At 30.4% G+C, this 21814-nt stretch overlaps 1 protein-coding gene across 2 annotated transcripts in view; it reads right to left on the bottom strand.

Moving 5' to 3' along the window:
* Positions 1–21814, bottom strand: part of PKr-C (neuromedin-U receptor 2-like) — a 228569-nt gene that overhangs the window by 64918 nt on the left and 141837 nt on the right. For both annotated transcript variants that reach the window (XM_076404399.1, XM_076404400.1), the window contains one exon: positions 1600–1836. In XM_076404399.1, the coding sequence (XP_076260514.1) occupies positions 1600–1836 (237 nt within the window). The remainder of the gene's footprint in view (positions 1–1599; positions 1837–21814) is intronic.

The raw sequence follows: 21814 nt of genomic DNA, 5'->3' as shown, positions 1-21814 counted from the left end.
TAGTTGAATTGTTGAATGAGCTGTGTGTGCTGTGACCCCATCTTGCTGAAACCACATGCCCTCTAGCCCTTGTTCTTCCACTTCAGGCGCAATACAATTTCGAATCATATCTTGGTACTGTTCAGCAGTAACAATAGCTGCAACACCTTGGTCATTTGCAAAAAAATAGAGACCAATGCTGTTTCCAACATGAATATCACACCTTACACTGTTTTGTTTAATGACGTGGCCACTAAGAAGAAAATGGGCTTCATCGCTCATTATCAATTTAGACGAAATATCTTCAATTCGCCAGACAGCCAGGATTGCATTACTGTACTCAACTCGTTGATCAAGATTTCTCGGTACTAATTTTTGGATTAATTGAATTTTGTGCGGAAACATTTTCATATCAGTTTTAAAAGTTCGTCTTAAACTCTGTACAAAAATGTGTAACTGGGAACCACGGCTCCGAATTGATATTTCTGAAGACTTTGCAACACTATCGCGTACCAGAGCCACATTTTCAGCGTTACGAATTGTAGTTTTGTGAGGCATTCGATGATTAGGACATTTTTGACGCAATTTCTGAGGGGCAATAATGGAACGATTATTTTCAATAAATATTTTTACTATTTCTGCTCGATCTTGTGGCGTATATTAATCCATAATAAAATTGGACGTTTACATAACACAATTGTTAAAGCGAAACTGAGCTAAACGTCACATAACCAAGATGACGCGCAATCAAAATGGTAGCGGGATTTTTGCCCCCGCTGTTATGTTTCGTCTGTCTTCAAGTCTGTTTCGCAGTCCAAGAGAAACATTTACCTAGATTCATTGCATCTAAATCAAATTCCTTTAGAGCGGATGACGTACATTTAGAAATTAGAAAAATAAACCACCCGTTAAAAATCTTACTATTTTTTGATCGCCTCACCTCAACAATTTTATCAAAGCTCGAGTGTGGGTATCCAATTGAATTAAACAGATAAACTTTAAATACGTTTACTTTTGACAACTAAAACCATTTAACTTTGGTGAAGCATTGCATATGTATTAAATTTAGCTAATACAGCTGTTATAGGTTTGCCTCTAATCCTGTAAAAGCAGTCCCGAATAAATTGAAACTTCCGAAATTAAGTTTATATATATCTGAAGGTTATTAGAGGTTTCGGTACAATTTATATTAACATAAATTAAATCAATAAAAGCAATAATTTTGCTTGTAATTGGAAATTCAATGTATTGTAAGCCATTAGATTCATACAACAATAAATATTTTTCTAACTATAGTCTGTCCAAAATAGCAGTGAACTCATCATGTGTACGGTTATGTTGCCAAATGTCTGCAAAATTCTGTAATGAAATTATGTTAGTGGTAATAATAAGACGGTATAAATCGGCAAACGTTGTAAACTAAAAGTTTGGGTATATATATATATATATATATATATATATATATATATATATATATATATATATATATATATATATATACAAAATATTAATATCACGACATTCAATTAACGGTATTCACCTAAAAGAAAATAAATTACTTGTGCTCCAACCATATTATGATTGCATAATTATTAACAAATAAACTACACCAATACTCACTTCGAACGCATGAGCAAATATCTTCCATACTACAGTGCAGTGGCTCGAGTATTTTCCATTCTCGAATGAAACGTCAATCCCAAACTGGGCTGCCTGCGGAATAGCCAGCGCCAATGCTATCGCCCAGATGATGATGATGATTCGGATGCATCTAGACAGCTTCGACATCTTGTGAGATCTGAACGGGTGGCATATAGCTAGGTAACGTTCTACCGTGAAGGCTGTTATGGTTAAAACCTGAAACAAAAATGCAGTGAGAGACGGTTTAGCGTTGTTCTTTTCTATATATTTTAAATTCATTACGTATCTTGGATTAGTTCTTGATTTATCTGTTTGTCGATAATATAGTTTTCTATTAGAGAGTATTTATACATAAATATAGCTAAATTATTTAAATTTAATTGTATTACAACCTCAGTATTGCACTTATTTATTGTAAATCTGCTTAAGGTTTTGAGTTTAAAATATTGCCATAAAGTTTATATATATATATATATATATATATATATATATATATATATATATATATATATATATATGTCAGATGCTTGGTAACAAGAACTAATTTAAAACAAGTGTGGTTGGAATGGAAATGGAACGGAACATTATAACGCGTTTGAATAATAAACGTCTTATTAAAATAAACTATTATTACATATACATATATTTATAACAAACTAACCAAATATTTCAAACGACAATTATTTTTTAGATGGAAGAAGAATAATCAGTTCTTAATTGAAGAATGTATGAATTTTGTGCTTACATTATCGAGAGTTTCCTCTATTTCACATTAAGAATATATTTTAAAAGCTTTATCTCATTGATAATAATCTAATTAAATTCAATAGATCATAATACAAGAAATATACAGTGTGTGGGGGGACTCAATAAAAATGAAATATTATAACATATTTCAAAAGCCTTGGAAATAGCCGTCGTGTCAGCCTACCCATATGTCTTCATATAAATAAAGCAAAAACGTTGTAAGGCTTTTTATAAGACCAAATTGACATAAAAGATAATTTATATATGAATATATATATATATATATATATATATATATATATATATATATATATATATATATATATATATAAATATATATATATATATATATATATATATATATATATATATATATATAAATATATATATATATATATATATATATATATATATATATATATATAAATATACTATATATATATATATATATATATATATATATATATATATATATATATATATATATATATATATATATATATATATATATATATATATAGTCAACGGACTTTTACATGTGGTCCTAAAATTGAATATTGTCAAAGTTTTTTAAAGTAATTAGCTAGCTAGAAGAATAATAAACCTGCCGGTAAGTTGATTACACCGTCTAATATCTTGAACCCCACCAAGAGTCTCAAAATCTTTCTTGTGAGCCATATTCCGCACGATAATTTTATGAAAAAGAATATGTTAACGTTGATAAAGTATTAACTGTACTATAATACTCTAAGAAATACTATATTATTTAATAAGATATACTAATTTTACTACAAGATAAAGTATTAATTAATCTATAGTAATTTAAACATCTTTATAAGAACTCAACCACATTATCATTATCATTATCAACCATAGAGTCACGCTGACAAATTATTTGTTTAAACTTGAAGATTTATTGTGAAAAATCGATATAGTGTATTTTATTCAAAGTATTGTCCATCGATAGCCGCTACTTTTTCCCATTTTCATTAAAGTTACGGATTACGTTTCGAAAGAACGGCATATCTTTTGAAGGTACCCACAAAGCTTTAAACAGCATCAGATGAGTTTTCCGGCAGTCGTGTTCTTCTTTCCTTTAAATGCAGTTAATTATTTACTATGTATAAATTATACATACTTCGACGAAATGACACATACTGAAAAGTACATTCTACATGAAGTTGGCAATATATATATATATATATATATATATATATATATATATATATATATATATTTATATTAACTTATTAACTGCTGGCCTTATGGCTGGAGAATTAATGAAGAATATATAAAACTATTGACTTCTGTAAATTTAAACGGAATTTAGTCCGAACCAGTGCAGTGGTTTAAGTATATGGGATCAGTGATCACGATGATGATCTAGCGCTAAAGTAATAAGCAGAATCAGTCAAGTTAAAGGCGCTTTTGATTCTCTAAAATTGCGTGTGTGAAAGAGAAGAAATATCACAATAACAATCAAGACTAAAATCCCTCATTCTCAGCCTCATTCGGACGCTTATCTCGCAATCCTTCCATATACTCCAAGATTTTTCAAGGTCTTTCAAGTGCGATGCCTGCTAAATGGCAAATTGTAACTTTCTATACTAGGTATATTTATAACATCGATTTAGAAGGTAAGTTACTGGTTTAAGATTTGACAATCAGTACAAAACCGAGGATCAAACTCAAAGGCGGATGTGATGATGATGATGATTGCTTGATATTGGGTATAATAAGTCAATTGAAAAGTCCCCGGCCTACCATAGTAAAACAATTTTTTTTGTCAAAATTAGTTTTTTTTATTCAACATAATTCAAGGGTGATACACTGATTATAGCAACCCTCCAACTTTTCGATACCATTTTTGTAGTACGATTGGTCCTTTGCTTCAAAATAGGCGTCAGTTTCAGCGATCACCTCTTCATTTGACGAAATTTTTTTTCCAGCGAGCATTCTCTTGAGAACTGAGATCATGAAATAGTCGCTAGTAGTCAGATCTGGAGAATACTGGATGAGGAAGAAATTCGAAGCCCAATTCATGGATTTTTGCCATCATTTTCACTGACTTGTGACACGGAACATTGTCTTGGTGAAGCAGCACTTTCCTTTTTTTCAAATGCGGCCGTTTTTCGGCGATTTCGTCCTTCTAACAGCCCAATAACGCTATGTAATAGTCGCTGTTGATGGTCCTTCCTTTTTCAAGGTTATCAAGAACTATTCCGTGCGTTTCCCACAATACAGGCATAACTTTAGCAGTCCACGATTGTTTTCCCACGTTTTGGAATGGGTTCATTTTGTGCACTCAGATGACTGTCGTATGGACTTCGGAGTGAAATGATGGAGCCATGTTTTATTCATTGTCATATATCGATATCGATCGATCTTCAAACACTGCTCCGAATCATCAACTCGTCGCTCTTTTTGGTCAAAAGTGAGCTCGCGCGGCACCCACTTTGCACAGAGCTTTCTCAAATCCAAATATTCGTGAATGATATGATGTACACGTTCAGTTGATATTTTCAAGTTCAGTTGTTCAGTTGAGTGTCTGGTATTTCATTCAGTTTTAATTTAAAGTCATTCAAAATCATTTTGTGGATTTTTTTAATGTTTTTGTCGGTAACAACGTCTTTTGGGCGTTTACTGCGTTTACCGTCTACGGTGCTCATTTTGCCATGTCTAAAACTAAAAGCATACCAAACCTTGATGGTTGATATTCCTTGAGCAGTGTCCGGAAACTCGGCATCAAGCCAAATTTTTTCTTCAATTTGTATGTACGACAAACGTATTTTTTCCCTTCAAAAAGCAATATTTTATCAATACGCGAAATTCATTTTTATCCATTTTTTCACAATAACAAAAGTTGTTTCACTCAAAATGCTTTTAAACGGATATAATTCTAGCAGCGCCATCTATGTGTGAGGCCGGGGACTTTTTAATTGACATTGTTATTACACCAAAATATTCGAAATGCCATTTTGAATACGATAGTTTCTTTATAAATAAGGAAAGAGCTATCGTGATTCCAACAAATGCTTTTTTGCTAGAAGAACTAATAACTGAACATATAAGGTATGAATATTTAGATACTTTTTCCGGAATTGAGATAGAAGACTGTTCATTATCCTGTGGAATATATGTGGAATTATTTATATGAAGATTGACGCCCAAATAATGCTATTGTTTAGTTTAAACCCACACAAGTTATGTAACAGCATCAGACAACCGTTTTTGGACCGGGCAAAATATAACAGCGAAAATGCATTTATTTCAAGAAAATGTTTGATCCCATCAGATTATCAGTTCCAATTTTTGGGCTCTTGGAGTTTCCAATTAGAGATTCAAAATCTATATAAAAAAAACCGAAATTAATTAATATCCAATTCATTTGAATAAATACTTCTTTTATTGTCAGTTTTATTTAATAACAAAATTAATCATGTTTATTTCTCTATGTCGAATTTGTTTAAGTCCTTAACAGGAATGCGGAGGCGTTCTAAAATTCGACGGTTTAATAGGTTTAGTAATAAAATAAAACTACTTCCTGCTATGCAATATTTTATAATCGCAGCTGTCATCGTGTTTCATGTTTGTTTTGATGTTTTCGTCGCGAATTTTACTACGATCCGGTCGCTAAACGCTCATAACCTTCCAAATACAAAACATGAGTCAGAATTTTTATTAATTTCTTTTTATATTATTTGAACCTTTAACATTTAGAATTGATTTATTTAACAGATATTGAATAATTTCAAGATTGAAAATAGAATTTCATGTAATTCCGACTAATGAATGAATAAATAGCTAGTACGATGAAATGAAAAAATTTCTATACGAGATATTTACTTCTTTATATCAGGTCTCTAAAAATAGTGATATTTAGTGAAATGATAAAAAAATCGATCTCGAAACGAAAAATAGTTTATTAATTATTAAATGTTGAAAATATTCCTTGATCGTTCAGCATTTTTTAGAATTTAAAAGCAGTTGGCATACATAGTACAACTAGTTACTACAGCTCTGGTAATGTTTCCTATTGTTCTTAAAGTCCAGGTCTAATATTTCAGATCTAAACTTAGTTATAATTTAATGGATGTATTCCTATGATCCCATACTCCCTTCGCTTTTTATTAGGACTATGATATACATTATAAAATAGGCCTAGTGAACAAAACCAAAATATAATAAACATCTATAGAATACATATACGATAAATTAAAAGCACATATGAAATAATAATACTATAAAAAATAAAAATTCATAATACATAATATATTAATATAATGAGACCAAACCAGTAGATAAAATATAACGCAAAGGTTAAATATGATATGAGAAATTAAACAGAATATTGTAAATGAACTTCATGTAAATAATCGAAAAATGTATCGATGTCAGTCGAAGTAATAAGATCTTCCAGACTTTCTGGCATGCTATGTCCATCTCGAATAGACCGTAGAGCCTCACATGATTGTAAAGCATGTCGAACTGACGATCATTAGCCTATTTAAAAGGACCTGCTTATACCTATTAGTAGATAATATTATAGAGGCAAAAAATCTTGTTTAATGAGTCACAATTTATTGTGGCCCTCCAGCAAGTCCAACTCTAGTTGAACAAGATTATCCGTTTTAGTCCTCCTCATTTTTTTATAATGCGGTACAGTTTAACTCATAATTTAAGTTCATTGTTGTCGAGCAATTATAGTACTTCGACGTTTTTATATTCACTCAATTTCTCTTCGTGTTTTTTCCACACATGGTTTGATTTCTTCGTTATCTATTGATACCCTTAGATCTTTGTGAATTCATTTTAAATATAACATGGGTCGTTAACAATGCTGCGAATAATTTTTTTTTTTGGTAAGTGTGGATTATTTTGATATTGGATTTAATTGTGCGACCTCATAATTTTATAAAGAAGGTCCACACTGGCTTCAAGATTTATTTATATAATTGCAATTTATTGCGGAGTCTTATTCGTATTGTCGTCCAACAAACAAATACAATTTGTTGAGTGTCATCCTAAATATATTGACACACATTGCATACCATGAAAGAGATGAGATACAACGGAACAAACAAGATGAGGCCATTACCAGTGCTACAAAACGAGTGGAATCTATTTTTATTTGTGATATATTGTATTCAGTAATTAAATATTTTATCGCTGTGATGTCGTCATTTTGCGATTATAAAACAGTACGGGGTTGATATAAACGGGACTGGACAGACATACAAGTTCTTACTGAAACACGAAATTAATGGGATAAGGTCAATATGGACACAAACATTTGCGATGTACAGGGGAGAGGAGGCTGCCGATTTAGTCGCACATAGTGTTGGGAAATATCGACTGAAATTTACTATCGACTGTTTAGTAATTGACTAAATTTTACTATAGACTGTTTCAGCCACTATTTTTGGTTCGATTGATTTTACTATTTTTGACCAGTGACTGTTTTCAGTCGCTATTTTCGGTCCGACTGATTTTATTACTATTTACTATCGATTGTTTCAGTCGTACTTTTAGTTACTATTTTTGGTTGTAAAAAATTTACCCAATTTATGGTTACATAGATATATTTATATGTAGTTTTATGATTTTTTTCGTAGTTTGCTTCTAAATAACAATATATTGAATATTAATATTTTGGTACGATATTTTTCAAGATTGTTAATGTAATAGGGTAAAAAGATTAAAATTGGAAATGATAAATTATAAAATATTTTGACTGTTTTTATGGAAATAATAGGTAATATTTCCATTATTTTCTCGAATTTTGTTAGAAAATAATTCCGGCCAATAATAAATAAAGAACTTATATCATTTCATCCAGATTATTTTTAATTATGTCATGGATTAGTTTTTTTATTAGGTATATGTTTAATTTTTATATAGTATTTATGGTTATTCTATATCTTTAGTTTTTAGGTTTTGTTTAAGTTCTATTGTATTGTCTATATTTATTATAGCATATTATTTAAAAATAGCAATTAACACATTAAATTACAATAAAACATTTGTGGGGTGGTATTCCATTCCATAGAAAAATTCAATTTCTTTTTACAGATTCACAGAACATTCAAATATAAAAGTAATTACTAAAAGTATTACTTCGTTTAAAATTAAATTATAAATTATACATCTCCTCTGTTTCTTATACTATCGTTGGAAAATATAACCACATATAAAATAACTACCTAAGAAATTATCTCCGTCCTTTCCTCTCTCACAATTTATGCAGAAAAGGATTCGTACATCTTCGTCTGACATCAAGAATTGAAATAAAACAGTCGAACCGTGCATTTGACTGAAAATAATAATTACTATTTTCAGTCGTTAGTTTTTTATTATCTGTTTCGACTGTTTCGACTGTTTTCAGTCGGTAGTTCCCAACGCTTGTAGCACTCATTTCCCGGTATGCCAACGTGAGAAGCGATCCACACTTAAGTTATCTGGTAGCCATTGGGAGATTGACTTGAACTTTTAGTTCTCTTGTTGAGGAAGATGGCGTTGCGTGAACTGAATGACCTATTACTTGCCACATATCCTCATATTTTATGACATAACTTAATATATATTTATTTTAACTTGATTAATGACTAAGGAATCTTTTACACAAAATATTAACAAAATATCTTTATTTATAATATATGTAATATTAGTTAAAGTCACATCAACTTTGCCGATAATATTTTTTAAATTTTTTAATGGGTTAACAATAGTAAAATAATGGAGCAATAATAGTATTTGGTAATTTCATAAGTCTTAATAAATGCAAATAAAAATATGAAAAACCGGTCAGTTCAATAATAAATGTTACATTGGTATACAGAAATAACAACATTCCAGTTAGTCAGAGCCATTTCAAATTGCAACCAGTAAACAGTCTACATATATACATATTGATCAGTTAAATGTTGAAATGCACGGAATGTTATTATTTTAGCGAAATAATTTTTTTCAATGACCATGAAACACACATTGTGAAATAACTAAATTTAAATGATTTTTTTTATTTATTATTGAAACTGATCTCCTAGACCAACAATTAATTTACCGCTAACAATTATTATTACAATTTACACACTATAGACTATCCAGCGACAATCTATACTACCGTCGATCTCACACCTTACACCCTTTCACTCAAGTTACTATCACACCAGTTCCCAGGATTTTGTGCTCTTTAGTCTGCGAACAGAGTGTCGTCCATGCAGTAGCTGAAGCGCCTCTGGGGGTTTCATGCAGGTGTAGCCAGGCCAGGTAATTTTTTCCTCGACTGTAGAAAGTCACGATGGAAATGTTTATTGTGTATATACCAAGGTTTATATTGCTATCTCAGATACAAGCACATCATACAGCTCTTTATCATATAGTCATATTGGTTTGAACACCTGAATGTAGATTACTATCTTATTGTGAATTGTCATACTTAAATATTTAGCACTGTTTAAATATGATACTATAGCACCATTCAATTTCAAGACTTCAGGGTTGTTTAGTTTCTTGTTGGTAAAATTAATAGGAACGGATTATTTTATCTCATTTAATTTTATTTTCCATTGTTTGCCTCAATCTATAGCTTATAGCTAGCTGCCTGTAGTCTATTTATTGACGCTTCTTGGTTTTTTCCTATTGCTATGTGATTCACTTACCATCGTTCTTAATTATTCATCTCAAAAATGGCTGGATTTGATTTAGCTTCACCAGCTATTCACAAATGGAGATTCATCTTAAATAAGTGGCTTTTTACGACTTTTTTATTGGCTTGTTTAACGTTTGGCTGGCCAAGGCAAGGCTCATCTTTAATGTCGAAATTTTTGGAGCCAAAACGTGCAAATCAATTTACTTCGAACATTATAATGTAAGGCAGTAAATATGGCAAATAATTATGTCAAAATGGTCTTCAAGGAAATACATTAACGAATTTAAAGATATATATGGCGAGTTTTACTCTGCAACATTTAGCCTTATATTCCTAACTCTTTCTACATTTGAATGCATAATTATAATTATAACGTAACCGACATATCCAATGTAGCTTTCTTTATTGCATTCTAGAGAGTGGTTCATGTAAGAGTTTTAGCTAACTAACTTAATAATTATTCAATTATTCCTTACATTTAAATAATTGTAGAAAATGACAAAAATGTCACGGACACACATTCTTATCTCACATACAGATTTCGAAATATGTTTACGCATACTATACTTGCTATCAACTTGAACTTTTCTCTAATCTATTTGACATGTTAATATACGAATAACATTCTTACCTCTATTTAATGGTTTTTTAACGATTAATTAATAGTTTTATTAGATTATTATGATTATTTTTAAATAAATTATTACGTCAATTTTAATAAAAAAAAAACAGTGTAATTAAGACAATTCAACATTAAGCTATATTCAAAAATAATTATAATTTTTTTTTAGATGAACTGTTTCTATTTGACAATACCTTTTTTGTATTCTTAAAACAATTGCGTAAACAATACAGGATAATACATGTAATTGTTTAAATGAAACGTTCATTAAAAACATCATTAACATAATTTATATCATATTAATAACTGGTTAATATTAAGAATAATTAATTTATTTAGAACGTCGCTAACAATAAAAAAAATATTATTAATTGTAATTTTAAAGCTACTTTAATACTAATTAATGAGATTTTGCTTACCATTGTGATTCTGACAGCTTAAGGATAATGTGAACCTGGTGCTTTGAGAGTTCCAGAAATTGAACAAGATCGTTTTTGCCATCAGTTTTCATTTCATTAAAAGACTAGGTACACGAAGTGAATACCCCCGTTTTACAACAGTTGGCGCCAGTTGAAAACCGGGGTTCAAAATGGCGAACATGAATTTGAATTGTCCAATACATCTAAGTAAGTAAATATGAAACAAGCGTCATTTGAGGGAAGTGTTGTTATTGGCTTTGAATTAAAAAACAATGACACGGTTACCGGTTATTGAACCTTCTCCAAAGAAGACGAGTTTCATTGAGGCGGAATCCACGTGTTGCCAGAAAGACAGGTTAAAAAGGCGCATACTGATGGACAGTACTTTCTCGATAATATGCAATAGTTTCTTTTTCAATATCTATTTTACAGAGGAACATTTTTTCATCAGGATGCCTCATATTCATAATTAAATTGTTGCTGCGTTCGCCATATTTGCCCGATTTAACTCCCTCTGACAACCGATTCTCATCATAACATGCCTTAACATGAATTTGATCCAACGAACATGTAATACCAGTTATGGAATAAGATTTTAACAGTCTAACAACCGTACTGAAATTCAGGGATTTGATGAACTTATTTTTGCTGTATTAAAAATAATAAAATCGTGATTTTACTTTTGCCGTATGGAATAATTTAGTAACAAACACAATTTATATCATTAATACTATACGCATTTATTTTTTATTGCTTCATAATTAATATATATTAACGACCGCTTTTAACTATCCAAAAAACAAAAACAGGTAAATTTTTAATAGTTCATATTAATATTAATGTGATTTACGTGATAAGATATATATTTCTACGTCAATTTTGGACACGGTTGAAGTTAGAATAATTTCCTTTCCTTCAAATTTTATATTAAAGTGGCAATTATAATAAAAGGTGTTTTGGTTGAAATTTATTTTCGATATTTTAGGAATGATGATTTCTGATAACATATATTTACAGCTTTTCTGGGTGCAGACGTCATTTCTGATTTTTCCTAATAGCTTATTAGAAAGTTACACACACGTCCAATATATACTGCTAAATGCAGTTTTTTAGAGAGTTCAATGTAAATGCGCCAAAATAAATCTAACCTACCATTGTGGCTAACTTACTATTAACTGTACTTTAAGTCCTTCGATAATACATGTAATGCATTACATGTACTGTAATGTTAAAATAAATTATATTCGATTTTTTATTATATTTATTTTGATATTTGAGCATTATACAGAGTATTTTGTTATCAGGGACAAAATACTCTGTAATTCTATAATAATACCTATCAAATGAAGCCATTACTACTGTGCGCTTGAAAGGTAACATTCTATAAAATATTCATGCCTTATCGATGTGATAAGATGGTATGCAGAGGGAGCCAGATGTGGAGAATATGGCGGGTGCAATAAAGCTTTTCATCCAAGTGATTTTAATATATCTTTGACTGATTTTGCTAGTCAGGTGTCGAGTTGCCATGCTGCAAAATTACCTTGTTACGTCTTTGAGTATATCGTGGACGTTTTTCGATCAATGCTCAGTTCAAATTGATCATATGTTGTCGGTATTAATATTAACCACTTATTCAAGTTGTACTTTCCATATACATATCTTTTTTTATTTCTAAACACTCTTCATTGCTGCCAGTAATTGTTGCTCATTATACATTTTATTTTATTTTACTCTGCTTTTTCTATTTTACAAAATACTATATTCTAGTTGTTATTGCTACATTATCTCTGTTAACTGATTTCTAAGCCAGACTAAATAGCACAGTATAATCTAAGTTCACCTCCGAATCTATTTATTTTGATCCCGCGGTACTGCAATCTTCTCTATCAATAAATACAGTTTCTTTTTCTGTTTCTGCTTTACAAAATACTTTATTCTAGTTGTTGTTGCTACATTATCTCTGTTAACTGATTTCTAAACCAGAGTAAATACTACAGTATAATCTAAGTTCATCTCCAAATCTATTTATTTTACCCGCGGTACTACAAACTTTTCTATCAATAAATACAGTCTTTTTTATTATTAAGCTATAAGCCTTGAGATATTCAACAAACAAGATATGGAGGTTTAGTTTTTTGTCATAACTCGACATTGACTCTGGGTCAATGAAAAAAAATTATGAATGATGAATTATGAAATTATCATGAATGAAAATTCTCGTTTATTAACGAATAACTAAAAGTTTAGTCTAGTCTAGAAACACTTCCGAAAAACATCTGGATATTTGTGACATATAAGGAATAAATGACTTTCTCACATAATTGCGACATAATGGAAAAAAAAAGATACCGCAATATTATAATAACATTTCATTATATCTTAGCAAATTCCATTTTGTGTACAGTAGTATAGCATTGTTAATTTATAAACATATAATGGACTATCTAACAAAAATAATACATTATGCTGCCATCGAATTGACAACGAAATATTATTAATCGATTCTAACTGAATGTAATTGAAAAAATAATGTAAAAAAATAGAGTGGTTGATGGATATTAAAAAAAATGAAATAATATATCCGGTATATTTATTATAAATTGCTTTTACCATACATATTGACTGAAAATACTGTTTCAAAAGCGGGGTTTCATTGCTTGTTTTTTAACAAAAGAAGACGTATGACTTATTGTGACTGGCGATGAATAGTAGATATACTATGGCTATGTAATTATATTATATACTATATAATTATGGAATACAAAATATTCTTTAAGTCGTGTATTTGAAATATGGAATACAAAATACAGTATATTAACTGTGGCTTTGAGAAACTGTACTACGTGCTGTGAAAGTACCAACGATTTACAGTGTATGACTTTAGAAAGCTGACAATCGATGGACTATAAAATCTTTGTTAACAGTTTTGTGAATGGTTTACTCAGTTTTATTTAACTTACGCCCAAGAAAGATACCAGGCAGATCTGGACAAAATAATACTTATTTTTTATATTTGGGTAGCATCCAAAAATGATAAGCTATTTTGCGTTTATCGCTTAGGATTATTTTTGTGATTTTTTTTGTAATTTACCTGTGATGATAATGATGCCAGTATTGATCCATTTATTTCAGGTGATAGTTTGAAATTAGATCTAGCAACAAATTATATTTGTTTTGTTCTTAATTTAATTTTGAGTATATGATACAAAGTTATATTATTTTTGTATTGTTTGGGCTCGGCACCGACTTCACAGTGATCAGTTGGTAGTAGTTAAAATAAGATAGTAAATAGATAAATAGGTTTAGGTAGTTATTAAGCTAAGTTATGTGTATATAGTATAGTACAAAATACGTGTGGTATATAGGTTAAATACGTTTTTATTTTTATTTAGTTATTGCAACGATTATTATGTACGTATTTTATTTTAAAACTTTTTTCATGTTAAAAATCTAAGTTTGAGTATTTTTTACATTTTAGTGAGTTCTTTATTAATGTTTACAAATTGGTTTAATTTTTTTTTAAATAATAAAATAATTTTTCTCTTTTTAGTGTTAGATATTTCCTCAATAAATTACCTGATTATTTTATGGGAAGATAGAAAATAATACATTATAATACACACACATATATATATATATATATATATATATATATATATATATATATATATATATATATATATATATCGGTGTACAAATATTTTATTAAATTTTTCAATATTCAAATTTGCAAAAGTGGAAAAATAATCAGATTACATGGAGCCATCTAATATTGAAAGCAATTTCGAGAGACAGAAATAAACAGATAATAATTGTAGTTTATTGTAGTGTCCTAAAAGGCAGACATCAACACTTTCTTGGTCTATATCTTCATGACGAACCCAAAGTACGCAACAAAAATTGACAAATTCTAAGCAAAATCCTTTCTCTCACTCTCAAGCAACGTTTGCCAGTTATTATCACCTACAGTTATTATACATAATGTTTTGAAGAATTTTGTAGACGTTTGAAAACCGGACGACTTTTGTAGGCCAATTCTGTTACATGTTCTAATTTAACAAGTTATATAGGATGAAATTACATGGAATGAAAAGTCCCGGGTCTAACACACCAACGACGCTAGTCGTTACTCCATTCACAGCTTTTTCAGGTAGTACTAATCTTTAAAAGAAAGCTATTAAAATGTCATGATATTCTACTTTTGTTATTTTCAAAACAACGGATCAAAATCAATTTCGTGTTTTAATTTTACACTACTTCTTAATGGGAAAAAATACCATACAAGCGAGGAAATTACTTAAGAAGTGTTCTAAGGACTCCGCTCCATCATAAACAGCAATCAATCGTTGGTTTACTGATTTCAGACGCGGTCATAGAGGCATCGATGGTGCAGAACGCAGTGGACGTCCAATGAAGTGGCAACATCAGAAAAAATTTAAAAAATCAACAAAACCGTTTTGAATGATCGAAAAGTAAATTTGCCTGAGTTAGCTGACGTCGTAAACATATCAAAAGATCGTATTGGCTTTATATTGCATGAGCATTTAACTATGAGAAAGTTCTGCTCAAATGGATGTCGCGTTTGCTTACTGTTGACCAAAAACGTATTGATGATTCTGAGCAGTGTTTGGGCATATTCAAACGAAGCAAGCCGGAATTCATGACGAACCCAAAGTATGCAACAAAAAATTGACAAATTCTAAGCATGATCCTTCCTTATTAGGCACAATAAAACGGAATTAAAACTTAAAATAAAACAATACTCGCTTATTACAAAATACATCGCCGCGTAATATAAGCGATATTTACTGTTCTCTCGGAGGCTTCTAACCGAAAGGGGCGTCCCAGGATAAAAACACAAAAGCAAATTAAAATCAATTTTACTACCGAATACTCGGGAATTATTAATTAGGTTTTTCGATTAAATATTCCGCAGCCCATCTTAAATTGCTTTTTAGCCCTTTTTGTGTTGTTTTTTTTCTACTCTTGGCGTCGGAATACGTGTTTTAAAACTGGAATAATTAATGACTGCAGACCGTTTTATTTCCATGGACAATGGAATTTAATGGTAAAGTATTGGTTTTTAATACTTGCTAGTAAAATTGCTAATTTTGTAGGTGATATTGCTTTGACATCTGACAATCAAGCAAAGGAGAATGAGTTTGAATGAGACTAAGTTTGTTCATGATAATTTTACAAATAAGAAAGATTAACACATCCTTGTTAGAATGGTACCCAAGTGTCATATACTAACCACAAGCGACCGGAATATATATATTCAAAAAAACAATGAACATACTTCATCAATATGTTTAATTTGGGTATTACAATTTATAAATTTGTTTTAGTACCACCTAACAATATTTTCTTTCCCATTTTATTCTAGTTAAAAAGAGATACAATGTTATCTACCACATCGGCTGAAAATTCCCAAAGAAACAAAGAAAACGCTTTTTTTGATCAAAGTTGGTTTAAATCATCAACGTAATCTCCATCACGAGCCACACCATTATTTCAGCGCCGCTCTAACATTTCAATACCACTTTTGTAGAACGATTTATCTTTTGCCTCAAAATAGACCTGCCACCAGTTGCTGTTCACTCAAATGTAGATCATTTTTATTCCGGAGTGAAGTGATGGAGCAATGTTCCAGTCATTGTCACATATTGACGCAAACATTCCGGCTTGCTACATTTGAATATGGCCAAACATTGCTCAGAATCATCAATACGTTTTTGGTCAACAGTAAGCAAACGCGATATCCATTTGAGCAGAACTTTCTCATAGCTAAATGCTCGTGCAATATAAAAGCAACACGTTCTTTTGATATCTTTACGATGTCAGCTAACTCAGGCAAATTTACTTTTCGATCATTCAAAACGGTTTTGTTGATTTTTTAAATTTTTTCTGGTGTTACCACTTCATTTGGACGTCCACTGCGTTCTGCACCATCGATGTCTCTATGACCGCGTCTGAAATCAGTAAACTAACGATTGATTGCTGTTTATGATGGAACGGAGTCCTTATAACACTTTTCAAGTCATTTCCTCGCTTGTACGGTATTTTTTCCCATTAAGAAGTAGTGTAAAATTAAAACAGGAAATTGCTTTTGATCCGTTGTTTTGAAAATAACAAAAGTAGAATATCATGACATTTTAATAGCTTTCTTTTAAATATTAGTACTACCTGAAAAAAGCTGTGAATGGAGTAACGACTAGCGTCGTTTGTGTCTTAGACCCGGGACTTTTCATCCCATGTAATTTCATCCTATTTAACTTGTTAAGTTAGAACATGTAACAGAATCGGCCTACAAAAGTCGTCCGGTTGTCAAACGTCTACAACATTCTTCAAAACATTGTGTATAATAACTATAGGTGGTAACAACTGGCAAACGTTGTTTTAGCGCTTTGCTTATTATGATAAATTTCAAATCACTGTATATTATCACTCTGATCAAAATGCCGAAATCTACTAGATAGTCAGAGTCAGAAACATATTGCATCTTTAATTAGTTGCGTCAAACAGGAACGAGATGATAGAGGTCCTGCCTTGCCTGAATATTAGTATGGGTACAGTCACTAAAATATCTCAAAAAATGAAAAACAATATAATTTTGGATTCACCGAAAAGGAACCGTCCTCATACGAAGCGTTGATATTAGCTCTATCAGACATTGAATATATTTAACTGTATAAAAACATTGAGTAGTTTTTTGAATACAACATAATTTTAATACAATTATTTCAGAAGAAACTATCAGTGTCGAAAATATGCATAAACGTTCTTTCGGGGACGTAGAACATCCCTTCATATACTGTTGAGTAACATAGGATTTAAGTGGTGTAAAGATAATCTATGAAGAGGTTTAAGGGTGTCTACAATGGAGAAATAAACCATAACATGTTTTTAATGTAGTTGGAGAATCAGGTTTTGAAGAACTTGGAGGAACTACCAGTTATTGTTATGAACAATACACCATACCATAACACACTGATAGATAATATTCCAACAAATGTATTGATGTATGCTGCATTTAAGAAATGGCTTGCTATACATAAATTAAGTTTTCAAGAAACCTCCCTGAAAGTGAACTATTTCAAATTGTTTCTTGATAGATATAAATGAAATGTTTAATTGTGTTTTATGTAATTTACTTTTTTAGATATAGGCCTGAAAGAAGTTACGTGGTAGATTAGATGGCTGACTAATATAGCCACAGAGTATTACGTCTTCTATATCTATCTACGTAGATAATACGTACGAGTATTATCTACAATAACACTTTCGGTTTGGATAAATTTGATCATACACACTGAAGAAGAAATTCACAAATGGTGTTATCATGAACAAGTGTTAGGTATATTGGAAATTAACAGCCTAGTTATTTACTTCAATAGCAATTCCGAAAGTGATAGTGGAGACTTTCTAAAATGTGGGATTATGATTCAATACTGACAATTACACAGACAAGGTGATGAGAGTGGTGAGAAACAACTAAAGATGAGTATATTAATAATATTGGATAACTATAGAATATCCTATTGTAAAGCGTGAAATATTTGTGTGCATAGATATGTGTGTAATTATTCAGATATGACAAAAGCACTAATGAGAGAATGAAATGATTAAATTTAGTTTTATTAAAAAATATACATACATGTGGGAACATAATAAAATTTCTCCTTATAATGCAGTGACATCCATATGCCTTGGAAGCACTACACTGAAGGGAACAAAAACTAAACGTAAAAGGTAAATATGCTCTCTAATGAACATTACTTGTATGGTACATACCATTGTGAATTAGATAGATTATGCTTTCAGGGGTTTCACTACATAAAAAACGAGCCTAGAACTCTATCTGGTAGTTCGTGTGGAACAGAGTTCAATGTTCAACTATTGTGCCTGTATAATAAACTCTGATTTAAGTCCATCAATAATATATGCATTATATGTGTACTCTTATATTACGTAGATTAGAATTTCGTTAAATTACAAATAAAATAAATGTTAAAGTTGAGTGAGTTGAATTATTTTGGAAGGACTATACAGTTTGAGCGTCCCTTATGTTTCTGAATATCTACCGTACTCTTATAATGTCCAATGATAATATAAAATGTTTCATGTTACCTTCAAAAATGTTAAAATTGTAATAATTCTTGCTGGTTATTTAATTTATGTTTTAACGACAACAATCCATTATGTCCTCGAACTGACAACAAAACATTATTAATCACGATTCACGCAACGAATTAGCAAAAAACGAAAATAAAACAATTAATTAAGTGAATAATTTTTTGTTTTTAATATCTACGTTTATCTAAGAAAGGGATTGTGAGAAATGAAACATTTCTGCAGGTCGTTATTTAATTATATAACGGAGTAATCTAAATTCTTTAATCACGTGGTTTTTATCTAGTCTCGACAGTTCATAAAAAAAAACTCCCGCATTTATATAATGAAGAAAACGCATCTAATATAGTTTATGTTATATTAGTTTGGTTATTACAGTAAAACAGTTCGCATTTGCAGGTTGGAAATAATGGATTGGAGGGATGGAATTAATGGATGAAATGAAAGTGGCTCAAATCATCATGATTCTTAAACCTGACAAAAAATCAGGGGACGTCTCCGCTTATTATCCTATAAACTTGTTACCTGTGATCTCTAGACTTTTCGAAAAACTATACATTTGGCGTTATATCAATTTGGCTTCCGTAATAAACACGGAATAACAGAATAAATACGCAGATTAGTCAACCAAATTAAAAAAACTTAAACGATATAAAATATTGTCACACGAGGATCCATTATCAGCCACAAGAAACCACCAACTTCATCTTAACAAAGTCGAATTGTGGTTGAAAACGTGGCGTATCAAAGCAAATGAGAAAAAGTCTACCTATGTGACATTCACCCTTTGTAGAATTACATGTACCTCAGTAAAATTGAATAATCATGAACTTCTGCAAGCAGATAACGTTAAATATCTGGGAATGCATTTTTATCGACGTTTGATATGGAAAAAACATATAGTGACAAAACGCAAACAACTTAAACTAAACCAAATGTATTGGCTGTTGGGGTGTAAATCTAAATTATCATTAGTTTTGCTGTATAAGTCAATACTTAGGCCCACTTGGACCTATGGAATTGAACTGTGGGATACTACTAGCAAATCTAACATAGATATCCCCAGAGGTTCCAGAATAAAGTGTTGCAAGTCATCGTCGATGCCCGATATTATTTGCCCAACAATCTGATTCGCAATATCCCCTTAGTACCTATAGAGTGTGCGTCTGAAATACGATTAGTGCATTCCAATACACTCGTAAAACAGTTAAATATGCGCGATGACAGTGAAGTGCGTAGGCTCAAACGCAAACTACCATACGAACTGATTAATAGACACATATAATGAGATTTAATAATTTCTAGAATAAGTTAGAATAGTATCTAGAATAAGCTTTAAATTATAAGTTGTACAGCAGATCACTTACTGAAGTGATCTTTTACATGTTAGGATGGTTATATTATATAACGGAAATCATATAATAGTTCTTATTGTCCACGGGCAGATTGCTGACGTTCTAAGAAATTAATAAAAAAAACTTGTCTACAAAAATATTAGAATTTTTCATTTTTATGCATAATGTTGAAGGAAAAGTTCGTTAGTTCAGTCGAAATATCGCAAACAGTGATTAAGAGTAATACCTACTTTCTATCTCTTCACTTCCCTTTGCTTTTCCATTCAATTGTTCCAACGCCATTCAATTGTTCCAGTTGGAACTCATTGTATTCCAACTTTCTTGGTTCTCCACGTCGTTTTTTCCGTTGACATCAAAACCATCAATTTCAAATCATTGAAAACAAAATCAACTATTGTAATTGATGCAGCACCGTCACCATAAGTTTCAAAAAGCTGAAAAATTTCTTCAATTCAGATAATCACAGTAATGAATATCGAAAATGCAATTTTAACTCAATAATAGTAAATTAAAAATTATTATTTCTTGTAGATAAATACTTGATTATGTTGTTTAACACTTTGCTTTGTATTTTTACCAATATATAAAGCTGATCAAAATACATGCAGTCATCTAGTGTATTAAATAAACATTCACTAAAATGAAATGTATTTCCAAAAAGTTTAACATTTTGATACGCGAATGTCAACATGTTCACATTTAGCATTATTTAGAATAAACAGCCGGTTTTGAATAATTTTTAAACAAGCTATTTTCACATTTCAGTTACATCCGATAGATATAATGGAAATTCTAAAGAAAACAAAGCGTTTTGTTAAAAATACCGACAAAAATTTAAAATAGATATTTTATGCCACTAATTTAATATATGTATTTTAATTCGAAATTATAATACTGTGCAGTTGGTATTTATATAAAAGAATAAATTATATTTTTGTAGACAATTAAATTTTACCTTGTTTATTTTGTTAGGTTTTTCTAATTTCATTATCTTTCTGACCCGTTGACATATAGTTAATCCTTATTTAGTTAATATATTTTTATTTATGGTTATTTTAAATTGTAGTGGATTGGCCACAGTGGTCAAGACGTAGCTTTTTAATAGACAGTATTTTTACATACTCTAGAGTTTAACCTAGGCTTGAACTCAGCTTATAAACTTCTGCAAGTTTATGCATTTATTTTACAATAAACTGGATTGCAATAAAAATGGATTTGAATGGAAGAAGCTTGAATATTAGGAGATATTATAATTATTTTTATA

Source organism: Rhynchophorus ferrugineus, unplaced genomic scaffold (genome assembly GCF_030347505.1).
Source record: "Rhynchophorus ferrugineus isolate W39M unplaced genomic scaffold, kcgeb_rfMv2 rfM4, whole genome shotgun sequence".
NCBI lineage: Eukaryota > Metazoa > Arthropoda > Insecta > Coleoptera > Curculionidae > Rhynchophorus > Rhynchophorus ferrugineus.
The sequence above is the reverse complement of the archived record's forward strand: the minus strand, read 5'-3'. Positions and strand labels throughout refer to the sequence as shown.